General features: G+C 47.5%; 1 protein-coding gene and 1 long non-coding RNA gene across 2 annotated transcripts; both read left to right on the top strand.

Annotated features, from left to right (window-relative positions):
* Positions 1-77: 77 nt before the first annotated feature.
* Positions 78-20,560, top strand: LOC125644662 (uncharacterized). Its single transcript, XM_048868935.2, has 4 exons — positions 78-215; positions 1,333-1,536; positions 17,458-17,571; positions 17,882-20,560. The coding sequence occupies exons 2-4, from the start codon at positions 1,398-1,400 to the stop codon at positions 19,720-19,722; spliced, it is 2,094 nt and encodes a 697-aa protein (XP_048724892.2). The 5' UTR covers positions 78-215; positions 1,333-1,397; the 3' UTR covers positions 19,723-20,560.
* LOC125644685 (uncharacterized) lies at positions 3,985-5,141 on the top strand. Its single transcript, XR_007359089.2, has 2 exons — positions 3,985-4,094; positions 4,518-5,141. It is a non-coding gene; the product is annotated as an uncharacterized LOC125644685 (long non-coding RNA).
* Positions 20,561-21,699: the final 1,139 nt, after the last annotated feature.

Genomic DNA, 21,699 nt, shown 5'->3' with positions numbered 1-21,699 from the left:
AGTGAATCCGATTCACTTCCTGCCCAGGGACCCGTTTCCACGGGACACGGAGCCCGCGGCTGCCTCCATTGTGGGCTGGGCTCACAGCCGGGCGGAGCCGCTGCTGGACCCCGCGGGGGGTGCGGGAGAGCCCGGCACGGACCCCCCCCTCTGGGCCCGGCCAGGGGGACCAGCCCCGGGCTCTGCCCGCCCCAGCCCCCACCCGGAGCCCGCAGGTGAGGGGCGGAGGCAGCAGGAGCCATGGGGGGGGGGAAGGAGGTTCCCGGCTCCGCTCCCCCCCCCCATTCCCTGCAGCCCCCCGCCGCGGGGCAGTGCCTGGCCTGGGGGCGGGGAGAGGAAAAGCCAGGTCCTGCCTCTGCCCGGTCCCCGCTGCTGGGGGGACGCGCTGCCCGGGGTCGCCCGGAGCGGCTCCTCGGTCCTGCTCCGTCCCTGCCGGGCCAGTGTCCGCTGCAGCGTTTCCGTCTGCAGGGGCCTGTTGAATGGGCTTCTCCCCCCGTCCAGGTCCCCAGCTGCATCTCCGGTGGAGGCAGCCCGGTGTGCATCCTTCGGGCTGGACTCCTCTGTCCCGGGAGGCATGCTTGGAAGGTGGGAGGCACGTACAAAACAGCAGCGGTTTGGGGGGGGGGGGTAATATTTTTCTAATTAAAAAAATCTCTTTTCCGTCCCAGCAACGTTAGTGCTGTCGGCTCTGCATTCTACCACGAGCCTCCCGGGGCGGGACAAGCCGGGCTCTCAGACCCGGACCCGGACCCCGGGGCGGGACAAGCCGGGCTCTCAGACCCGGACCCGGACTCCGGGGCGGGACAAGCCGGGCTCTCAGACCCGGACCCGGACCCCGGGGCGGGACAAGCCGGGCTCTCAGACCCGGACCCGGACCCCGGGGCGGGACAAGCCGGGCTCTCAGACCCGGACCCGGACCCCGGGGCGGGACAAGCCGGGCTCTCAGACCCGGACCCGGACCCCGGGGCGGGACAAGCCGGGCTCTCAGACCCGGACCCGGACCCCGGGGCGGGACAAGCCGGGCTCTCAGACTCGGACCCGGACCCCGGGGCGGGACAAGCCGGGCTCTCAGACTCGGACCCGGACCCCGGGGCGGGACAAGCCGGGCTCTCAGACTCGGACCCGGACCCCGGGGCGGGACAAGCCGGGCTCTCAGACCTGGACCCCGGTCCGGCAGCCTCAGCACTTTTTCACAAGTCTGAACTGAGCCGTTTCCGTGGGACCGCGGAGTCTGGACCGTCCGTCCGCAGGGGAAGAGTCTGGGAGAAATGGAGGGTTTCACTGGACACAAGCCCCTTCTGAAATCTCCGGTTTCCCTTCTCACCCTGCCAGGCTGCAGGATCACGTCTCCGTTTCGCTGGTGATGGTCCCATCCTGCCAGGTGCGCGGGAAGGGAAATGGCTGCGGCGGACCCGGTGACCTTCCAGGAGGTGGCTGTGTGTTTCACGGAGGAGGAATGGGCCCTGCTGGACCCGGCTCAGAGGGCCCTGTACAGGGACGTCATGCAGGAGAACTATGAGGCCGTGACCTGGCTGGGTAAGGATTCCTGTCCCCTGGGTGTGAGAAGCATCTGGGTCAGAGTCTGTGCAGGAATCTTCACTGGTCCCCCAGAATTCAGGGGGATCAGGCCATGTAATTTGCAGCTCCTTTGTGTAAGATACTGTCCCTGGGTCAGGGAATGTTCTGTACGTCAGTAGCCATAAGCTGATTATTGTGGGGAGAAATGGAAATTTATTTGGGGGTGAGGGATGGGGACAGATGCAGGAAGGCAAGTGGTAGGTGGAGGGGAATGGGAGTTAGGGGGAGGGGTAATAGGGGGCACAGAGAATCCCTGACAGGGGAGAGATGACTTGAGAGTGGGGGGAGATGGCGTATAGGCAATAGGGGGCAGGGGGGATGGGGAGAGGGGGAAATGGGGACACATAGAGTCTTTGCCATGGAGTAGAATGAGGAGCCCTGCTATGGGAGGGGGAGGGAAAGGGGCACACAACACAAACCCTGGAAGGGGGTGACGGGGTGGAAGGAGTCTCCGGTGTGTGCAGTGAGCTTGGTCTGCACAAGCAGCGAGGTGTGCGACCAGAGTGATGCAGAAGAATTGTGGGGGCTGTTCTCTGCACAGACACAAGAGAGGAAGGCTGCTCTCCTGTGTCAGGAACCGGGCTGGTACTCAGGAGATGGGTAGATCCCTGGTTGTACCACAGACTCCCTGTCTGGGCTCTTGGCAGTCACTTAGGCTGGTTTCAGAGGGTCCAGAGGGAGGTGACTTGCACACCTCTCCCATTATGCTGCTTTGAAAGTCCCAGCTGTGATCTCTCTGGGCCTCAGTTTCCCTTCTGTGAAGTGGAGACAGCGAAAGCCCTTTGGGGCAGGGATTGTGTCTCACTGTGTGAATGTTGGGGGCCTGCTGTCAGAGGAAGGGTGACCCAGTGGTTGGGGCACTGACCTGATGCTCTGGAGACCCGAGTTCAATTCCCTGCTCTGCCCTGACATCGTGCCTGACCTTATGCTAATAACCTGGGGCTAGATTCAGAGAGAAACTTAGCTGTGGTGACACTGAGTGTTGCCAGGTCTAGCTGCTGGGACTCACAAAGCCTGCATTATGAGCCTGCGCTCCCTGTAGTGAGGAGAGATGGCACATCTGGATGGGATTCGCAACAGCCAGCAGCCTAGGTGGCTCCTCCCCTAACCTCGCCAGCTAGAGATGCCCAACAGAGGGGTGTTTGCTTAGCCCTGCCCCTCTCTCTGAAAGAAACGCCTAAATCCCGTCTCGCTCTGCCTTGGAGTCTCAGCTGCAAGTGTGGGCTGTGGGTGATCTCCGGCTCCAGCTCCCTCTGTGCCAGAGATCTCTGTTTGGTGTCTTGTAGTCCTCAGACCCTGTGCTAATGGTACAAGGACAGACAGATAAGTACCACTGACAGCACAAAGGGGCCCTTATTCCAGCTGGGGATTCCAGCTGCTGCTGTAGTTGATACTCTCTTTCCTTCCTGCAGTGGCAAAGGGTAATAAGAATTTCTTGTGCCAAACTTTCTGTCTCTGCTGGGGTTCCTCATCGTCAATGCTCTTCTGTTCTCCCTCCCCGCTTTAGGGGCTGCAGAAGCCCCAGGACTGCAGAGGTCTGTATGGAGGGGCTCCGCAGTGCCAGACGGTGGACAGCAGCAGTGGGGAACTGATTGTCATGCCTGGCTAATTCTTTTGCTCCTGGTGGCTGTGTGGAGTTTGCATTCAGTCAATGCTGCCATTGTTTGAGGTTCACGAATTTCCAGCAGTGAAGCATGATGGGAACGGAACAGATTTACAGGGCTTTGTGTCTGCATTGGAGTAAAGCTGTGAGCGGAGAAGTTACTCCGGGTCTCTGGGGCTGTGGTGCATAGAGTAGCTCGAGTGGCTATAAAGGGCAGTTCTGGCGTTTGACATCCGTGCCCAGTCCAGGGTGTAGCTGGCTGCGCTGTGGGAGCAGAGATTTCCCGGAAGGAAATGAGCTGGACAGACCTGAGGGGAGGTTTTGTGCTGCTGTGTCTGAGGAATTGTCTGTAAGGTTGTCACTGTCTCCAGCACCATGAGCCTGGTTTATCACCATGTCAGACAGTGTCTCTGTCCCCTGCTACGGGGAGCTTTTGGGAATCTGTGGCTCTGGAAAGGGCCAAAGGGTTGTGGTGGAAGCCATCTGAATATGAGCCTCCAGTGTGATGCTGTAGCTAAGAGAGTTAATGTGATCCTGGGGAAGCTAAACAGAGGACTATGAAGTAGCAGTAATGAGGGGCACCTCATTAGTTTGTCATATGGCATTAATTAGACCATTAGTGGGAACTGCGTCTAGTCCTCGTGTTCACACTGCAGAAAGGATGTTGACAAATTAGCACGGGTTTAGAAATGAGCGACAAGAATGATTAGAGGACTAGATAACCTGCTTTATAGTTTCATAGTTTTTAAGGCCTAATCGGATCATTGTGATAATCTTGTCTGGCCTCCTCTGTTACACAGGTCAATAGGAGTTACCTGAATTAATTCCTGTTTAAACAAGGTGATTCTTTTGGAATAAAACTCCATTCTTGATATAAAAATTTTCAGTGATGGAGAAACCACCAGAGCCCTGGGTAAGTTTTGTCCAATGGTCAGTTAGCCTCACCGTGAACTTTACAACTTATTTCAAATTTTAATATCTCTAGCTTTTACTTCCAGCCATTGGCTCTTGTACTTTTGTCTGCTGGAATGAAGCACGATCTATTGTTTTAATTTCTGTTCCCTGTGTAGGGACTTTTAGATTGTTATCAAGTCACCCCTTAATCTTTTTTTTTGATAGGCTAGATAGGTTGAGCTCCTTTATAGGCCGTTTTCCGATCCTTTTATAATTCTTGTGGCTCTTCTTTGAGGCCTCTCTCTAATTTTTCAGCACCCTTCTTTAATTGTGAGCACAACCCTAGTTTGCAATTACATATTTAGACCTATTAGTTAGCCCCTTTAATGTGTGCCACATTTGTTTTGTATCATTCTAGTTTTGTTAATTTTGTTTTTTCTAGATTTGTTAATCAAAATGGCATGAGCTACCAAGTCAAATGTCTGAGGACCGGATTTTAACTATATTGAACTGTCCAACTCCAATTGGGAGTACAGTAAATGAACACTAACTGTATTACATTAACATACTCTATTTATCAATCAAACATGTAATCTCATCAAAAAAGGATACCAGGTTAATTTAGTATTTATTGACCCCTTCTCCTTTTTTCTGCATTATCATTCTACCCTTTCCATATAGTAATGTACTTTTAAAAGTTCCTTCTTATGCTCCTTTATTCTGCAGACTAGAGAGTTTTCTTTGTGTCACTTTGCTTCCCTTATCAATTTTCTACAATTCCCAATTTCTAATATATATATGCTTTTGTTTCCCATTTAGCTGGTGGTTGTTGGTTAATTTACTATACAATATGTCCTTCCTTCTTCTTTGCAGAATTGTGGCTTTTTTGGAAATCTACTGAAATGTTATTGAACAGTTCTACACACGCATTTGCATTTGTCTGTTATAAGTTCATTCTCCCAGCAGATTTGCCACATAGTTGTTTGTAGCTTTGTGAAACTGAAGTGAGCTGTAGCTCACAAAAGCTTATGCTCAAATAAATTTGGTAGTCTCTAAGGTGCCACAAGTACTCCTTTTCTTTTTGTGAATACAGACTAACACGGCTGCTACTCTGAAACCTTTCTAAAGTGTGTGTCTGTTTTTGTGTGTATAGATATAAATATATTCTTGGTTTAGAGTTGGTTCCATTTCCACATAACAAATGCAATCTGAGCAATGCGGAGTGAGCTGCATTGCCATGTTTGAGCATTACCTTTGGATTAAATTCTCCTTTGTAACTGAAAGGTGTTAATAAATTGCACTGCAAATAAAATAAATAAATAATGGAATTCTGCAGTATCACCAAAGAAGGAGTGAACTCTTTCATATACTTTAACATCTCTTTTTCAAAATGTCTGTGTACTGTGAGTTAGGCTATTTGCTCATAATAACGCTACGACAGAGGAGTTTAATGAAACGTTGATCGATTACAGATTTTTTTTTTTCTTTTTCTGTAGGTGGTGGGTAAAATCCTTATACTGTGGTAATTTTTGCAATGTTGAAGGAACTGGGCAGGTTTAGTCTATAAGAGAGAAGGCTGTAGGGGCACATGATAACAGACCTCAAGTATGTAACAGGCCTTTAAATAGAGAAGGGTGATGAACTGTATCATATGTTCACCAAGGGGCAGGACAAAAAGGTATGAAGCAGTGGAGATTTCAGTGAGATATTAGGAAAAACTTTCTAATGCTAATGGATATATTGTCACTGGAGAAGGTGGTGTGGGGAGGTTGTGGAATCACTGGAGGTTTTAAAGAGGAGTTGAGAGAGACCTGTTATTAATGGTGAAGTTTGCTTAATCCTCATTAAGCATGGGGGGAGAGTGCGGGGGGCTGGACTAGATGACCTCCTGAGGTCACTGCCAGCCTTACATTTCTGTTGTTTTGTTTCCAGTTCCTCTTTCTCTATGGAGATGAAGTCTGCCGTAGAGTTCCCCTGTGTTGGATGTAACACCTTTGGAGTTAGACATTTTCATCTTTTTAAAGAAATTCTGAGGGCACTTTATAGTGAGAGACTTAATGAGCTCAATCTATTTATCTCAACAAAGAGAAGGTTGAGTTCTGAGCAGTCCTATTGAACATGTTCATACATTATCTGGAAAAAGGGGTAAACAATGAGGTGGCAAAATTTGCAGATGATACAAAATTAGTAAAGATAGTTAAGACTAGGGTGACCAGTCAGCAAGCGTGAAAAATTGGGACAGGGGTGGGGGGTAATAGGAGCCTATATAAGAAAAAGACCCAAAAATCAGGACTGTCCCTATAAAATCGAGACATCTGGTCACCCTAGTTAAGACCCAGGCAGACTGTGAAGAGCTACAAAAGGATCTCTCAAAACTGAGTGACTGGACAACAAAATAGCAGATGAAATTTAATGTTGATAAATGCAAAGTAATGCACATTGGAAAGCATAATCCCAACTATACATATAAAATGATGGGGTCGAAATTAGCTGTTACCACTCAAGAAAGAGACCTTGGAGTTATTGTGGATAGATCTCTGAAATCATCCACTCAATGTGCAGCGGCAGTCAAAAAAGCAAACAGAATGCTGGGAACAATTAAGAAAGGGATAGATAATAGGACAGAAAATATCATCTTGCCTCTATATAAATCCATGGTACTCCCACATCTTGAATACTGTGTGCAGATGTGTTCGCGCCATTTCAAAAAAGATATATTGGAATTGGAAAAGGTTCAGAAAAGGGCAAGAAAAATGATTAGGGGTATGGAATTGCTCCCATATGAGATTAATGAGACCAGGGCTTTTCAGCTTGGAAAAGAGACGGCTAAGGGGAGATATGATTGAGGTCTATAAAATCATGACTGGTGTAGAGAAAGTAGATAAGGAAGTGTTGTTTACTGCTTCTCATAACACAAGAACTATGGGTGACCAAATGAAATTAATAGGCAGAAGGTTTAAAAAGAAATAAAAGGAAGTATTTTTTCACACAACGCACAGTCAACTCGTGGAACTCTTTGCCAGGGGATGTTTTGTGAACAGGGACCGCTAACGGAGTTTCGAGAGGGAGTTCTCCAGGTGAAGGAGGAGCAAATACGGGACCCTTGGAGTAAGTGGCTGTCTGTAGTGTGTGTTTGTGTTTGGGGGTTACTTGCTGTGTGCTGAGCTTGTGTTTTGTCTGTCTGTCTGTCTGTCTGTCTGTTTGTTTGAAGGACTGTGTGCTGTGGCCAGCATTTGGAAGCTGTGAGCTTCTAAATAAGGTTTGAAATCTAGAAGTTTCTGTTCAGTGGCTGAGACTTCGTTAGGGGGCCAGGCTATCAAGGAGGCTATCACTGCTATAAAGCAGTGAGCAAGCGACCAGGGGAGTTTCGAGAGGGAGTTTGGCAGGGGAGTGGGAAGGGGGCGAGATACACTTGCCATTCTTTAAAACCTTTTAACTAAACTATAATGAAAACTTCTTGATTTAAACAAAAACCCTATCATTAACCTAGGTAGCTGTAGGAGAAAATGCAGGCAGAAGTCCAGCAGCAGAGTGGGGGCTATCCTGTTTATTGCACTCAGTGTAGCATGCATGATTACCTGCCCTGTGGGCAGGTGGCATATGTGTGCATTTGGTGCAAGGAGCTCCTGGCCCTCAGAGATCGCGTACAGGCTTTGGAGGCCAGGGTGGAGGAACTGGAGGAGCTAAGGGAGGCAGAGAGGTATGTTGATGAGGCTTTCTGGGACACCGTAGATTTGTCCCACCATCGGTCAGACAGCCCCTGCGCTGTTGAGGAGGATGAAAGACCCAGAGAAGGAGAGCAGTCAACGGAAACAGAGGGAAACCTTCCCATAGTGAGGACCCTCCTTCCAGATGATGTTGGGGTATCCTCTCACACTGAGGTTACCGCTCCGGGGGAGGAAACTCCAGTCATTAGGAAAAGGCAGGTGTTAGTAATGGGAGATTCAATCATTAGAGACAAGGACAGCTGGGTTTGTGATGACAGGGAGAATCGTATGGTGACTTGCCTGCCTGGTGCGAAGGTTGCGGATCTCTCGAGGCATCTAGATAAACTTATGCGTAGTGCTGGGGAGGAGCCGGTGGTCATGGTACGTGTAGGTACCAATGACGAAGGGAAGGGTAGGAGAGACGTCCTGGAGGACAAATTTAGGCTGCTAGGAAAGAGACTGAAATCCAGGACCTCTAGGGTGGCATTCTCAGAAATGCTTCCAGTTCCAGGCACAGGGCCAGGTGGGCAGGCAGAGCTTCGGAGTCTCAATGCGTGGATGAGACAATGGTGTAGAGAGGAGGGTTTAGATTAATTAGGAACTGGGGAAACTTTTGGGATGGGGGAGCCTATACAGGAAGGATGGGCTCCACCTAAACCAAAGTGGATCCAGACTGCTGGCACTTAACATTAAAAAGGTTGCAGAGCCGTTTTTAAACTAAGAGATGGGGGAAAGCCGATCGCTGCAGAGGCACACGTGGATCGGACAGAGACGTCTCTTCTCAGAGAGTCTATTGATAGAGATTCTCTAGGTTTTAGTCAGGAGGAGAGGCTGGAAGAGGATAAAGTATGGGCCAGATCAGACGAGAAACATTCACATCAGAAAAGAGCAGACAAATGAACAGTGACAAGTTTTTAAAGTGCTTGTACACAAATGCTAGAAGTCTAAATAATAAGATGGGTGAACTAGAGTGCCTCGTGTTAAAGGAGAATATTGATATAATAGGCATCACAGAAACCTGGTGGAGTGAGGAAAATCAATGGGACACAATCATTCCGGGGTACTAAATATATCAGAAGGACAGAACAGGTCGTGCGGGGGTGGGAGTGGCACTATATGTGAAAGAAAATGTAGAATCAAATGAAATAAAAATCTTAAATGAATCCTGTCAGGGTTCCTTCCCCACTCTGAACTCTGGGATACAGATGTGGGGACCCACATGAAAGACCCCCCTAAGCTTATTTTTACCAGCTTAGGTTAAAAACTTCCCCAAGGCACAAATTCCACCTTGTCCTTGAACAATATGCTGGTGCCACCAAGTGATTCAGACAAAGAATCAGGGAAAGGAGCACTTGGAGTCCTATTTCCCCAAGCCCTACACCCTCTTTCCTGGGGAGGCTTGAGAATAATATCCTCACCAATTGGTACAGGTGAACACAGACCCAAACCCTTGGATCTTAAGACCAATGAAAAATCAATCAGGTTCTTAAAAGAAGAATTTTATTTAAAGAAAAGGTAAAAGAATCACCTCTGTAAAATCAGGATGGTAAATACTTTACAGAATAACAAAAGATTCAAAAACACAGAGGAACCCCCTCTAGCTTTAGTTTCAAAGTTACAGAGAAAAAAAAACAGGGATAAACCTCCCTCTAACAAAGGGAAAATTCACAAGTTGAAAACAAAAGGTAATCTAATGCGCCTTCCCTTATTTACTTACTCTTTTTGTAATATCAGAGACTTGTACAGGATGGTTTATAGGAGAAGGAGTTTTTGACCTGATGCTTCTCTGCTTTCCCCAGAGAACACACAAACAAAGCCTCCCTGCAGATTTGAAAGTATCTTCTTTCCCCATTGGTCCTTTTGGTCAGGTGCCAACCAGGTTATTTGAGCTTCTTAACCCCTTACAGGAAAGGAGGAATTCTAGGCTATCTTTAGCTGTATGGTTATGACAAATCCACATGTTCCATAGAATCTCCATGGATAGTAATTCCAGGCTCTAATAAGAATATAACAGTAGGGATGTATTATCGACCACCTGACCAGGACAGTGATAGTGACGATGAAATGCTAAGGGAGATTAGAGAGGTTATCAAAATAAAGAACTCAAAAATAGTGGGGGATTACAGTTATCTCCATATTGACTGGGTACATGTCACCTCAGGACAAAATGCAGAGACAAAATTTCTCTATACTTCAAATACTTTAAATGTTTTTTAAGTACATCAGAAGCAGGAAGCCTGCTAAACAACCAGTGGGGCCTCTGGATGATTGAGATACAAAAGGAGCACTTAAAGACGATAAAGTCATCGCAGAGAAACTAATAGAATTCTTTGCTTCAGTCTTCACGGCTAAGGATGTTAGGGAGATTCCCAAATCTGAGCTGTCTTTTGTAGGTGACAAATCTGAGGAATTGTCACAGATTGAAGTGTCACTAGAGGAGGTTTTGGAATTAATTGAGAAACTTAACAGTAACAAGTCACCAGGACCAGATGGCATTCGCCCAAGAGTTCTGAAAGAACTCAAATGTGAAATTGCGGAACTATTAACTATGATTTGTAACCTGTCCTTTAAATCAGCTACTGTACCCAATGACTGGGAGATAGCTAATGTAATGCCAATATTTAAGAAGGGCTCTAGAGGTGATCCTGGCAATTACAGACCGGTAAGTCTAACGTCAGTACCGGGCAAATTAGTTGAAACAATAGTAAAGAATAAAATTGTCAGACACATAGAAGAAAATAAATTGTTGCACAAAAGACAACATGGTTTCTGTAAAGGGAGATCATGTCTTACTAATCTATTAGAGTTCTTTGAAGGGGTCGACAAACATGTGGACAAGGGGGATCCAGTGGACATAGTGTACTTAGATTTCCAGAAAGCCTTTGACAAGGTCCCTCACCAAAGACTCTTATGTAAATTAGGTTGTCACAGGATAAGAAGGAAGATCCTTTCATGGATTGAGAACTGGTTAAAAGACAGGGAACAAAGGGTAGGAATAAATAGTAAATTTTCAGAATGGAGAGGAGTAACTAGTGGTGTTCCCCAAGGGTCAGTCCTAGGACCAATCCTATTCAACTTATTCATAAATGATCTGGAGAAAGGGGTAAACAGTGAGGTGGCAAAGTTTGCAGATGATACTAAACTGCTCAAGATAGTCAAGACCAAAGCAGACTGTGAAGAAGTTCAAAAAGATCTCACAAAACTAAGTGATTGGGCAACAAAATGGCAAATGAAATTTAATGTGGATAAATGTAAAGTAATGCACATTGGAAAAAATAACCCCAACTATACATACAATATGATGGGGCCTAATTTAGCTACAACAAATCAGGAGAAAGATCTTGGAGTCATTGTGGATAGTTCTCTGAAGACGTCCACGCAGCGTACAGCGGCAGTCCAAAAAGCAAACGGGATGTTAGGAATCATTAAAAAAGGGATAGAGAATAAGATGGAGAATATCTTATTGCTCTTATATAAATCCACGGTACGCCCACATCTTGAATACTGCGTATAGATGTGGTCCCCTCATCTCAAAAAAGATACACTGGCATTAGAAAAGGTTCAGAAAAGGGCAACTAAAATGATTAGGGGTTTGGAACAGGTCCCATATGAGGAGAGATTAAAGAGGCTAGGACTTTTCATCTTGGAAAAGAGGAGACTAAGGGGGGATATGATGGAGGTATATAAAATCTTGAGTGGTGTGGAGAAAGTGAATAAGGAAAAGTTATTTGCTTGTTCCCATAATATAAGAACTAGGGGCCTCCAAATGAAATTAATGGGTAGCAGGTTTAAAACAAATAAAAGGAAGTTCTTCTTCACACAGCACACAGTCAACCTGTGGAACTCCTTGCCTGGGGAGGTTGTGAAGGCTAGGACTATAGAGAGAACTGGATAAATTCATGGAGGTTAAGTCCATTAATGGCTATTAGCCAGGATGGGCAAGGAATGGTGTCCCTAGCCTCTGTTTGTCAGAGAGTGGAGATGGATGGCAGGAGAGAGATCACTAGATCATTACCTGTTAGGTTCAGTCCCTCTGGGGCACCTGGCATGGGCCACTGTTGGTAGACAGAATATTGGGCTAGATGGACCTTTGGTCTTACCCAGTATGGCCATTCATATGTTCTTATGACTTGATCCTGGTACACAAAGGTTAACATGGGAAATAGGACAGGGGTCTTCAGTCTAGCAAATAAAAGGAAAAGAAGCTGCTATGGTTGGAAACTGAAGCTTGATCAGTTCAAGCTAGAGATGAAGTGTAAATACAGAACAGTGATGTGAATTAACTACTGAAACGTCTTCCTCAGGGACCAGGTGGATTTTCCGTCGCTTGAGAAATGTAAATCAGATCTGGAGATCTCTTTGTTACAATGGGGTCTAGCTGAATGGGCGAACAGGTTTCAGGGGGTTCGCCAAACAGGGCCAGTGTTAGACTTGCTGGGGCCCAGGACAGAAAGCTGAAGCCCTGAGCCCTGCCACCTGGGGCAGAAGTTGAAGCCTGAGCAGCTTCGCTTTGTGGGGCCCCCTGTGGCGCAGGGCCCTAGGGAAGAGCCTTGCTTGCTACTCCCCAGTCCTGGCTCAGTTGCGTGGCACTGGACCAAGGAGTTTTTATAGCATGTTGAGGGGGGACTCAGAAAGAAAGTGGCTGAGAGCCCCTGCTCTAGGTTAACGAGATGATGCCGATTTGACGCAGAAATAGCTGGCCTGAGTTGTGTAGGAGGTCAGACTAAATGAAATAAAGGTCCTTTTGGACGTCAAATGTCTGGTTCTATACCTGCAGGTGTGTAAGTTACCTGGATACTTGTTAGTCTTGTCTCTGGATTCAGGTCCCAGGTCCAAAAAATCTTCCCTGTTCAGAAAAACACCTCAGAAAATGCTTAACTCCAGATAATGTCAATGGGACTCAAGCTCTGAGATTTAAGTACTTTGCTCAGAGGGGTGCCTGGCAGACTAAACAGATGGACGTGCAGTTGTTCATTGGGACGGAGCGTCCCCCGCATTTCAGCCCATGTGGGAGAAGACTGGATATTTCTCCTGCAGAGTTCCCTTCTCTGGGTCTGTGCTGTATGGAGGAGGCTGAGGGTGTGAGGGGAACCAGCACCAGGCTGGTGGTGTCAGCCAGGGTCCCATGGGTGATGGGGAAGGGCTGAATGACCATTGATCAGCATGGGAGTATGGCCTTGGTGCTAGTCCATCATGACTCATGTGTGACCCATGGAGCCCCTCAATGCCAGCCGGCAGAGGTAACCCCATAGTCTAACTCACACCAGGCCTAGCACGCTCATTGCCGCAGCTCACTGCTGTCATAATCTGTATCTAAAAGGGGTCATGTGAGGAACCCTAGGTGACCTGGTAACAAGCTGGTGGTCATGATCAATATGAGTGGGTGATGTACCTAGGAGTGCTGTATAAATAATTATAAACGTGTGTTGAAATATGTTCTTTAAACATATTTCAGTGCATAAAGCCAGCCTGTCCTAGACAAAGGAAAATTGTTTCAAAAGCTCGACTGTGTCTCCAGTGTAAACTGAAGCAGGTGAGGCTCAAAAGAATGGAAGTGCATCAAAGTGCCAAGTGGGGGAGATGCCACTTAACAATCATGGCAGGGGATGGAGGGTGCAACTCCTGGAATCCTTTCTGCCACTGGAAACAGGGCGATGAACTTTGGGAGATTTGAGCAGAGCCAGAGAGCTATCTTGGCATCCATCACCAGAGGAATACGAGAGGCCAGAGCTCTGATCTTCTGAGAAAAGGGGATCTGTCGGTCAAAAGGGGTTGAAATCTCTGGGAACTTACTAGAGGTGAGAAACCTGCTTAGACAATGATTGTAAGTTGACACAGTTAACTTTGAATCACTAGAAAGCATGTTGTGTTTGTAACATTTCATAGCTCTCTCATGCTTCCTTGAAATCACTTAAACCTACGTTCTGTCATCATAAACTTACTCTGGTTTTACTAGAAAAGCATCTCAGTGCTGTTCTATTGAACTGATGTGTGGGAATTCAGATAAACTACCAGGCTGGTGTGTGTTCTGTCTCCTTGAATGCAACAAGCTTAATGACGTCTGTGAGGGTGAAGTGGGAGGGCCTGGGCATGGCCAGGGATATGGTTTTGGGGAGACTCAGGTCTGGAAGGGCTGTTGGGGTCCCTTTGCAGGGAGTACCCAGGCTGGTGGAAGCCAGGGAGAGACCATTGCTCTGTGAGCCTGCTGCAGGTGGCAGGGATCTGAGCCAAGCTGCACAGGACAGAGGCAGGCTGCGCAGGGACCCCCTACTGCTCTGAGTGAACCCCCAAAGGATCACACTGTGGCGGGTTGGGATGTCACCTGAGACACCGGGACACCATTGAGTCAGACTCTTCTGCCAGCCTGGGCCCCCTTTTACCTGGACTTGCTGGGCTAGTTTACCCAGCCTCTTCCAGCCAAGCACACACAGGCAGGGCCACACCCCGCTGCACAGAGAGACAGAGATCTGCTCTGAGTCTGTTCAGCTTAAGGGACTTGCCACAACACCCAGATGTCCACTCCCCCTTTGGAGTACAAACCACACATTATATGAAATTCTCCTCTTCTCTCAGTGTGGAAGAGATTATGCAAAATTTCTCACCCACACCCCCATCCCCCAGTTAGAAATCGCCATAAACTGGGTTATATTATAAACCAGAAATAAATTTATTAACTATAACAGGTGTATTTTAAGTAGTTAAGGAGGTAGCAGACAGAACAAGGCAGATTACTAAGAAAATAAAACGGACCTTGCAAACTAAGCATAATACACTAAAGAAACTGGTTACGCGTGAGTTCTCACCCTAAATGTTGTTCTAATAATCTTCTTCACAGGCCAGATGCCCTTCCAGGGTGGGTCCAGTTCTTTCCTCATGTTCATCTTAATTGTTTCCAGCAGTCATCTTGGTTTGGGTAGCAGGGGAGAACTGACCACCAGGATTACCTCACTGTGACAGGTTTGGTCAAAGAGCCCATCTTGGGACTGTCAGCTGATGCGCTGAAATTACCTCTGAGCCTGTTTTCCCTGCCAACCTGGGCCTCCAGAAGAACCCTGTCTTGTTGAGCCAGACATGCTAGCCTGCTACAACACAGACCCAGAGTCTGGGCCATGCCCCCAAAGCTGCAGACCTAAACTGAAAACAGCTCAGCAAGGTACCTGTCTTCAGTGCCCAGCTCCCCAGCCCCAATGGGATCTAAACCCCAGAAAAATCTGCCTTACACTGTATAAAATTTTATACAGTATAAATTCATATTGTTCGCCCTCTTCAGCACTGAAAGAGCGATATGCACAATCTGTTTGCCCCTCCTGGGAACAATTACTTACACTGGGTTTATTAATAAACAAAAGTGATTTTATTAAGTATAAAAAGTAGGATTTAAGTGGTTATAAGTAATAAGAGACAGAACAAAGTAAGTTACTAACTAAAATAAAACAAACACGCAAGGCTAAGCTTGTTACGCTAAGAAACTGATGGCATGTAATATCTCACCCTCAAAGATGTTCCAATAATCTTCTTTTACAGACTAGACTCATTCCTAGTCTGGGCCCAGTCCTTCCCTGATTCAATCTTTGTTAGTTCCAGCAGACATCTTAAGTGGTAAGCAGGGGTTTTCTCATGACTGACCATCTCCTTTGTCCTGCTCCACCCCCTTATATAGATTTGGCAAAAGGCAGGAGTTCTTTGCCTCAGTTTGACAAAAAAAAAAACAGCTTCTCATAGAAAAGTACAAGGTTTAAGATGGATGCTGGTATCAGGTGACATGGTCACATGTCCCTGCAAGACCCCAGTCTCTATTACCCACAGGCTGGCTCACATGTATACAGGCAGGCTTGCAGTTAAACAAGGCCATTTGCAGCTAATTGTCCTGGTAAATGGGAGCCATCAAGTTCCTAATGCCCCATTGACGGCCCTCACCTGCTATGACTACATCAGTAATACAAGTTCATACCTCATATTTCTAACTTCAGATATAGGAATGATACATGCATACAAATAGGGAAATCAAATTCAGTACATTATAACTGTTTCAGTGATATATTACAAGAGCATATTCCTAAGCATATTTTCATAAAGCATATGGAGTGCAATGTCACACTCACTCCTGGCCCTTAAATAAGATTTGCATAAGGTAGGAGTCCTTTGTTTCCTAATTTGACCACCCTACTCTCTCTCCTCCCCCCTCCCCCCCACCCCCTCGCTTCTCATGGAAAAGTACAGAATTCCAGATGGGTTCCAGCATCCGGTGATGTGGTCCCATGCTTCTGCAAGGCCCCTGTAGCCATTCTTCACAGGCTGACCCACACATTCAAAGGAAGAGGAAGCTCTTTTACAATTCATTGTCAGTGCTGATGGTCCATTAGCACTGTCTGGCTTTTCCATTGTTGTACCTGAAGTGTCAGCAGTGGAAGTGACCCAAAGCAGCAAATATGAAAAACAGATACACAGGTATCCTAACTTCATCTACAAAAATGATCCATGCATACGAATGGGACAATCATATTCAGTAAATCATAACCTTTCCAATGATACCTTGCAAGAGCCATCTTGCATAAACTATATTTCAGTTATGTCATAAGCATATTTTCATAAAGCATATGAAATGCCACATCACACACACTACACAAGGAAGTTCTTTGCTCTCCTTGCTGCACTGCGGTGGGGTCTAGTGATCATCTTTCCAGGCCAGGGGTGGAGGTTGCTCTCTTGATTTCCTCACAGCTTAAATTAGGCATCAGCGAGAGGCGGCAATAAAGGACCAAAGCCCCAGTGAGCCAGTTGCTGCCCAGACATGTAGTGAGAGACAGTCCCCACTCCAGAGAGATCTCCTCCCATTCTGGCTGGCATTGTGGAGGGATAGGAGTATGTGCGTGGGGGCGGGGGAGTGGCCGTGATGGGGACATAGTTGTACCCCCCCATACCTAGAGAGGGTAGCAACACTGCGCAGCTCCCCAGGGGAGTAAGTTGGGGCCATTCCCTAGGCAGAGTGGAGGAACCCTTGCTCCAAACCAGTGCATCAAGGGCTTTGTACTATTTATAGCCCAGTCCCTGTAGGGTGGGGTTGGGGAGGGGAAGGAACCTCTCTGGGTTTTGCTGCTCAGACGCTGGATTTTGTAGTACGGGTCGTACCTCTCTAAACCAGCACTCCCTGGTCCGGCAACATCCGTTGTCTGGCATAGGTGGAGCGCGCTGGCAGTTCCCAGCCAGAAGCGCAGATGTGGCCCCAGGTCCCCACCGCCAGCTCCTCTGCAGCCGCTCGGCCCAGCCGCTGGCCCCAGTTCCCCCTCAGCCCCCTCTGCAGCCACCCATGGCAGCTGCCAGCCCCTCTGCAGCCGCCAGGTTACTGGCCGCCGGGCTCCGCTCCTGGCCCTGACCCAGAGCTCTGCAGCCACCCCCAGCTGTGGTCCCAGCCTTACCCTGTCCACGCCCCTCACTGCCCCAGGCTGGGACCACAGCTGGGGATGGCTGCAGAGCCCGGTCAGGGCCAGGAGTGAAGCCCGGCGGCCAGGAACCTGTTGGCTGCAGAGGGGCCGGCCGATGTTGACCTACCTTGGTCCAGCAAATTCCCTGGTTCATCACCAGTCAGGTCCTGAGAGTGCTGGACCAGGGAAGTACAACCAGTAACAGTGATATGGAATGAACCTGATCAACATTTGTTTCCTTGCACCTTACCAGGATTTCCAGTTTCCAAACCAGAGACCATCTCCTGGCTGGAAGAAGGGAAGGAGCCATGGGTCCCCGATCTCCCGGGCTGTGAGGAGAGGGAAATCCCAAGCGATCCCCACAGAGGTGAGGAATCATCCGACTCAGAAACCAGTTGTTGTCTCCTTTTAGCAGACGTTACTCATGCATTTTCATCACGCCTGTCTGACCCTTCAGCCCTGGCCGTCATCTATACTTGGGGGTGGGGAGGAAGGATTGATCCGTTTCTCTCTCCTCTGGAGAAGGATATGGGTGGAGCAGGATTCAGCTCTTGATAGTTCAATATCCCCAGCAGTTATTTGGATTTGATCCCCCCTTTCCTGTTCCCTTTCTGAGGTTCGCCGTCCCCCAGCACAGGGACTGACTCCTGTCCGGGTCCTCTCTCTCTGTGTCCCAGCAGGCGATGGGACGGTGAGTGGGAACGAGGAGGAGAATCCTCAGCAGGGGACGGTATCGGGAAGAGGTGAAGGGGACGTTTCCCAGAGTCCCGAGGAGGGAGAAGCCCGTGAGAGCCAGAGCCGCACAGAGAGTCAGCAGGGAAACCACTCAGAGGAGACACTGGTTAAATCCACTCACAGCGGAAGAGGAGAGAAGAAAGTCAAGGAAACTATTCAACAGAGAATCCCCACTGGAGAGAGACTCCATGTGTGCAGTGACTGTGGGAAAAGCTTCCGGTACAGATCAGAGCTTATTAGACATCAGAGAATCCACACATGTGAAAGCCCTTACAAGTGTCCAGACTGTGGGAAAAGCTACAGACACAGGTCAACCCTTAGTGGGCATCGTACACTGCACACAGGAGAGAAGCCCTATAACTGCCCTGACTGTGGGAAGAGCTTTGGTCAGCGCTCACTCCTTATTAAACATCAGAGACTCCACAGAGGGGAGAAACCCTACAAATGCTATGAGTGTGGGAAAAGCTTCAGTCGGAACTCAAACCTCCTAGCACATCACAGAACGCACACTGGAGAGAAACCCTATAACTGCCCTGACTGTGAGAAAAGCTTCAGATACTGGTCAACCCTTTTCAAGCATCAGAGAATCCACACAGGAGAGAAGCCCTATAACTGCCCTGACTGTGGGAAAAGCTTTGGTCAGCGCTCAGCCCTTATTAAACACCAGAGACTCCACAAAGGGGAGAAACCCTACAAATGCAATGAGTGTGGGAAAAACATTAGTCGGAAACACCTTCGATCACATCAGAGAATCCACACAGGAGAGAAGCCCTATAACTGCGCTGAGTGTGGGAAAAGCTTCAGGAACAGCTCAATCCTTATTCTCCATCACAGAATCCACACGGGAGAGAGACCTTATGAATGTAGTGAGTGCAGGAAAAGCTTCCGTCAGAAGAACGCCCTTCTATCACATCAGAGAACCCACACAGGAGAGAGACCCTATGAATGTCTTGAGTGCGAAAAAAGCTTTAGGAACAAGGCACACCTTATTAGACATCAGAGAACCCACACAACAGAGCGACCCTATGAATGCCTGGAGTGTGGGAAAAGCTTCCGTGAGAATTCACAATTTCTATCACATCAGAGAATCCACACAGGAGAGAGACCCTATATCTGCCCTGACTGTGGGAAAAACTTCAGGCAGAACTCACACCTCCTATTACATCAGAGAATCCACACAGGAGAGAAACCCTATAACGGCTCTGGCTGTGGGAAAAGCTTTGGTCAGAGCTCACCCATTTTTGAACATCAGAGACTCTACATGGGAGAGAAACCCTACAAATGCAGTGAGTGTGGGAAAAGCTTCACTCGGAAGTATTCCCTTCTCTTACATCAGAGAACCCACACAGGAGAGAGACCCTATAACTGCCTTCTCTGCGGGAAAAGTTTCTATGAGAGAACAGCCCTTATTCAACATCAGAGAATCCACACGGGAGAGAAACCCTACAAATGCAATGAGTGTGGGAAAAGCTTCTGTCGGAACACATACCTCCTATCACATCAGAGAATCCACACAAGGGAGAAACTCTATAACTGCTCTGACTGTGGGAAAAGCTTCAATCAGAGCTCAGCTCTTATTGAACATCAGAGACTCCACATGGGAGAGAAACCCTACAAATGCAGTGGGTGTGGGAAAAGCTTCACTCGGAAATATTCCCTTCTCTTACATCAGAGAACCCACACGGAGGAGAGACCCTCTAACTGCCCTGTCTGCGGGAAAAGTTTCTATGAGAGAGCAGCCCTTATTCAACATCAGAGACTCCACATGGGAGAGAAACCCTAGAAATGCAATGAGTGTGGGAAAAGCTTCCATCAGAACGCACACCTCATATCACATTAGAGAATCCACACGGGAGAAACCCTATAATTGCCCTATCTGTGGGAAAAGCTTCAGCCAGAGCTCACACCTCCAATTACATCAGAGAATCCACACAGGAGAGAGGCCCTTTAACTGCCATGACTGCGGAAAACCTTCAGTCACAGGTCAGCCTTTGTTTCTCTCTGGATAATCCACACAGGGAAGAAACTCTTTTAATGTCCAGAATATGGGAAAAGCTTCACTGGGAGCTCAGCCCTTACTACACATCAGAGACTTCACAGTGGAGAAAGACCCAATGAATGTATTGACTGTGGGAAAAGCTTCAGTCAGATCTCACACATTCAACCACATGACACAACACACATGAGAGACAGACCCTACAAGTACCCTGGTTGTGGGAAATGCCTTATGTCACAGCTCAAACCTCAGAACACATAAGAGAATCCACAGGCAACACAAACCCAAGAAGCATCCTGGCTTGCAGTGGGCCAAATAAACAACACTTTTGCCAATTCCCGCAAATCTCAGATGGTCAGACAAGATGTGGCTGGAGTGGCCATGTAACGAGGACACGGCATAATTATTAAAGCAGAAAATGAAATCACTTGCCTGGAGCAGAGCTGTTTAGAACTGGGGGAGCTTTAGGTTGGATATTTGGAAAAACTCTTTCACTAGGAGGGTGGTGAAGCACTGGAATGGGTTACCTAGGGAAGTGGTGGAATCTGCATACATCCGATGAAGTGAGCTGTAGCTCACAAAAGCTTGTGCTCAAATAAATTTGTTAGTCTCTAAGGTGTCACAAGTACTCCTTTTCCATTCTTAGAGGTTTTTAAGGCCCGGCTTGACAAAACCCTGGCTGGGATGATTTAGTTGGGGATTGGTCCTGCTTTGAGCAAGGGGTTGGACTAGATCAGGGGTTCTCAAACTGGGGGTCGGGACCCTTCAGGGGGTCACAAGGTTATTATCTGGGGGGTCACAAGCTGCCAGCCTCCACCCCAAACCCCGCATCACCTCCAGCATTTATAATGTTGTTAAATATATAAAAAAGTTTTTAATTTATAAGGGAGGGTCGCACTCAGAGGCTTGCTATGTGAAAGGGATCACCAGTACAAAAGTTTGAGAACCACTGGACTAGATGACCTCCTGAGGTCCCTTCCAACCCTGATAGTCTATGATTCCATGATAAGAGTCTGAGATAAGTCTTCCACGTTGTGATGGGATCTGAGTATAATTTTCAACCAGTTTTCATTGAGGTTCTCCATTGATGTTTGGTTTTATATACCTAAACTCAACCTTATGTTATGTGCTCTGACTTCTCATTAAGTGTTGATAGTACTGTAGGCTGGGATCCGCCAAGGGACTTAGGTGCTGTGACCCTCAGCAATGCCAAGACTAAATTTTTAGGCACCTAGAAAATCACAGGAACAACACTGGAGCAATGAAGCCTGATTTCGGGGCACTGGCTCCCTGTACAATGAATGAAGAGAGGTATGATTGACAAAAGACAGCAGACTAGGCAGGGCACTGCCTAAGCTAATCAATGGGAGATTGGCACACAGCTCTCTGGCTATGGTCCCGCTAATATTTTGCATCCATTTGTGGAATGAATTTTGTTATGTGCACTGAGGTATGTGTGGATGTGCGCCACCAGTAGAAACAAAAAACCTAGCTATAATCTATCTTTTTAAAAAGTTACCATAGGATAATTACTTCAGCCAGGACAGGTTGGGCATTTTAGAACTCACTACTCAAAGAATTAAATTGAAGTGTAAGAGAGAAATAAAAGTATGAAATGCATAGACCAGTCAAAGAACTAAAACAACAGCACTTTGAAAGAATAAAATTGCAGAGAATAAATGTGCATTGCGGGAAGTACCAAGAAGTCACACCCACAACAATAATACAAGTATGTGTTGGGAGGTGAGTGTGAAAGAGACTGTG

Source organism: Caretta caretta, chromosome 11, assembly GCF_965140235.1.
Source record: "Caretta caretta isolate rCarCar2 chromosome 11, rCarCar1.hap1, whole genome shotgun sequence".
In the NCBI taxonomy this organism is placed as follows: Eukaryota; Metazoa; Chordata; order Testudines; family Cheloniidae; genus Caretta; species Caretta caretta.
The sequence above is the reverse complement of the archived record's forward strand: the minus strand, read 5'-3'. Positions and strand labels throughout refer to the sequence as shown.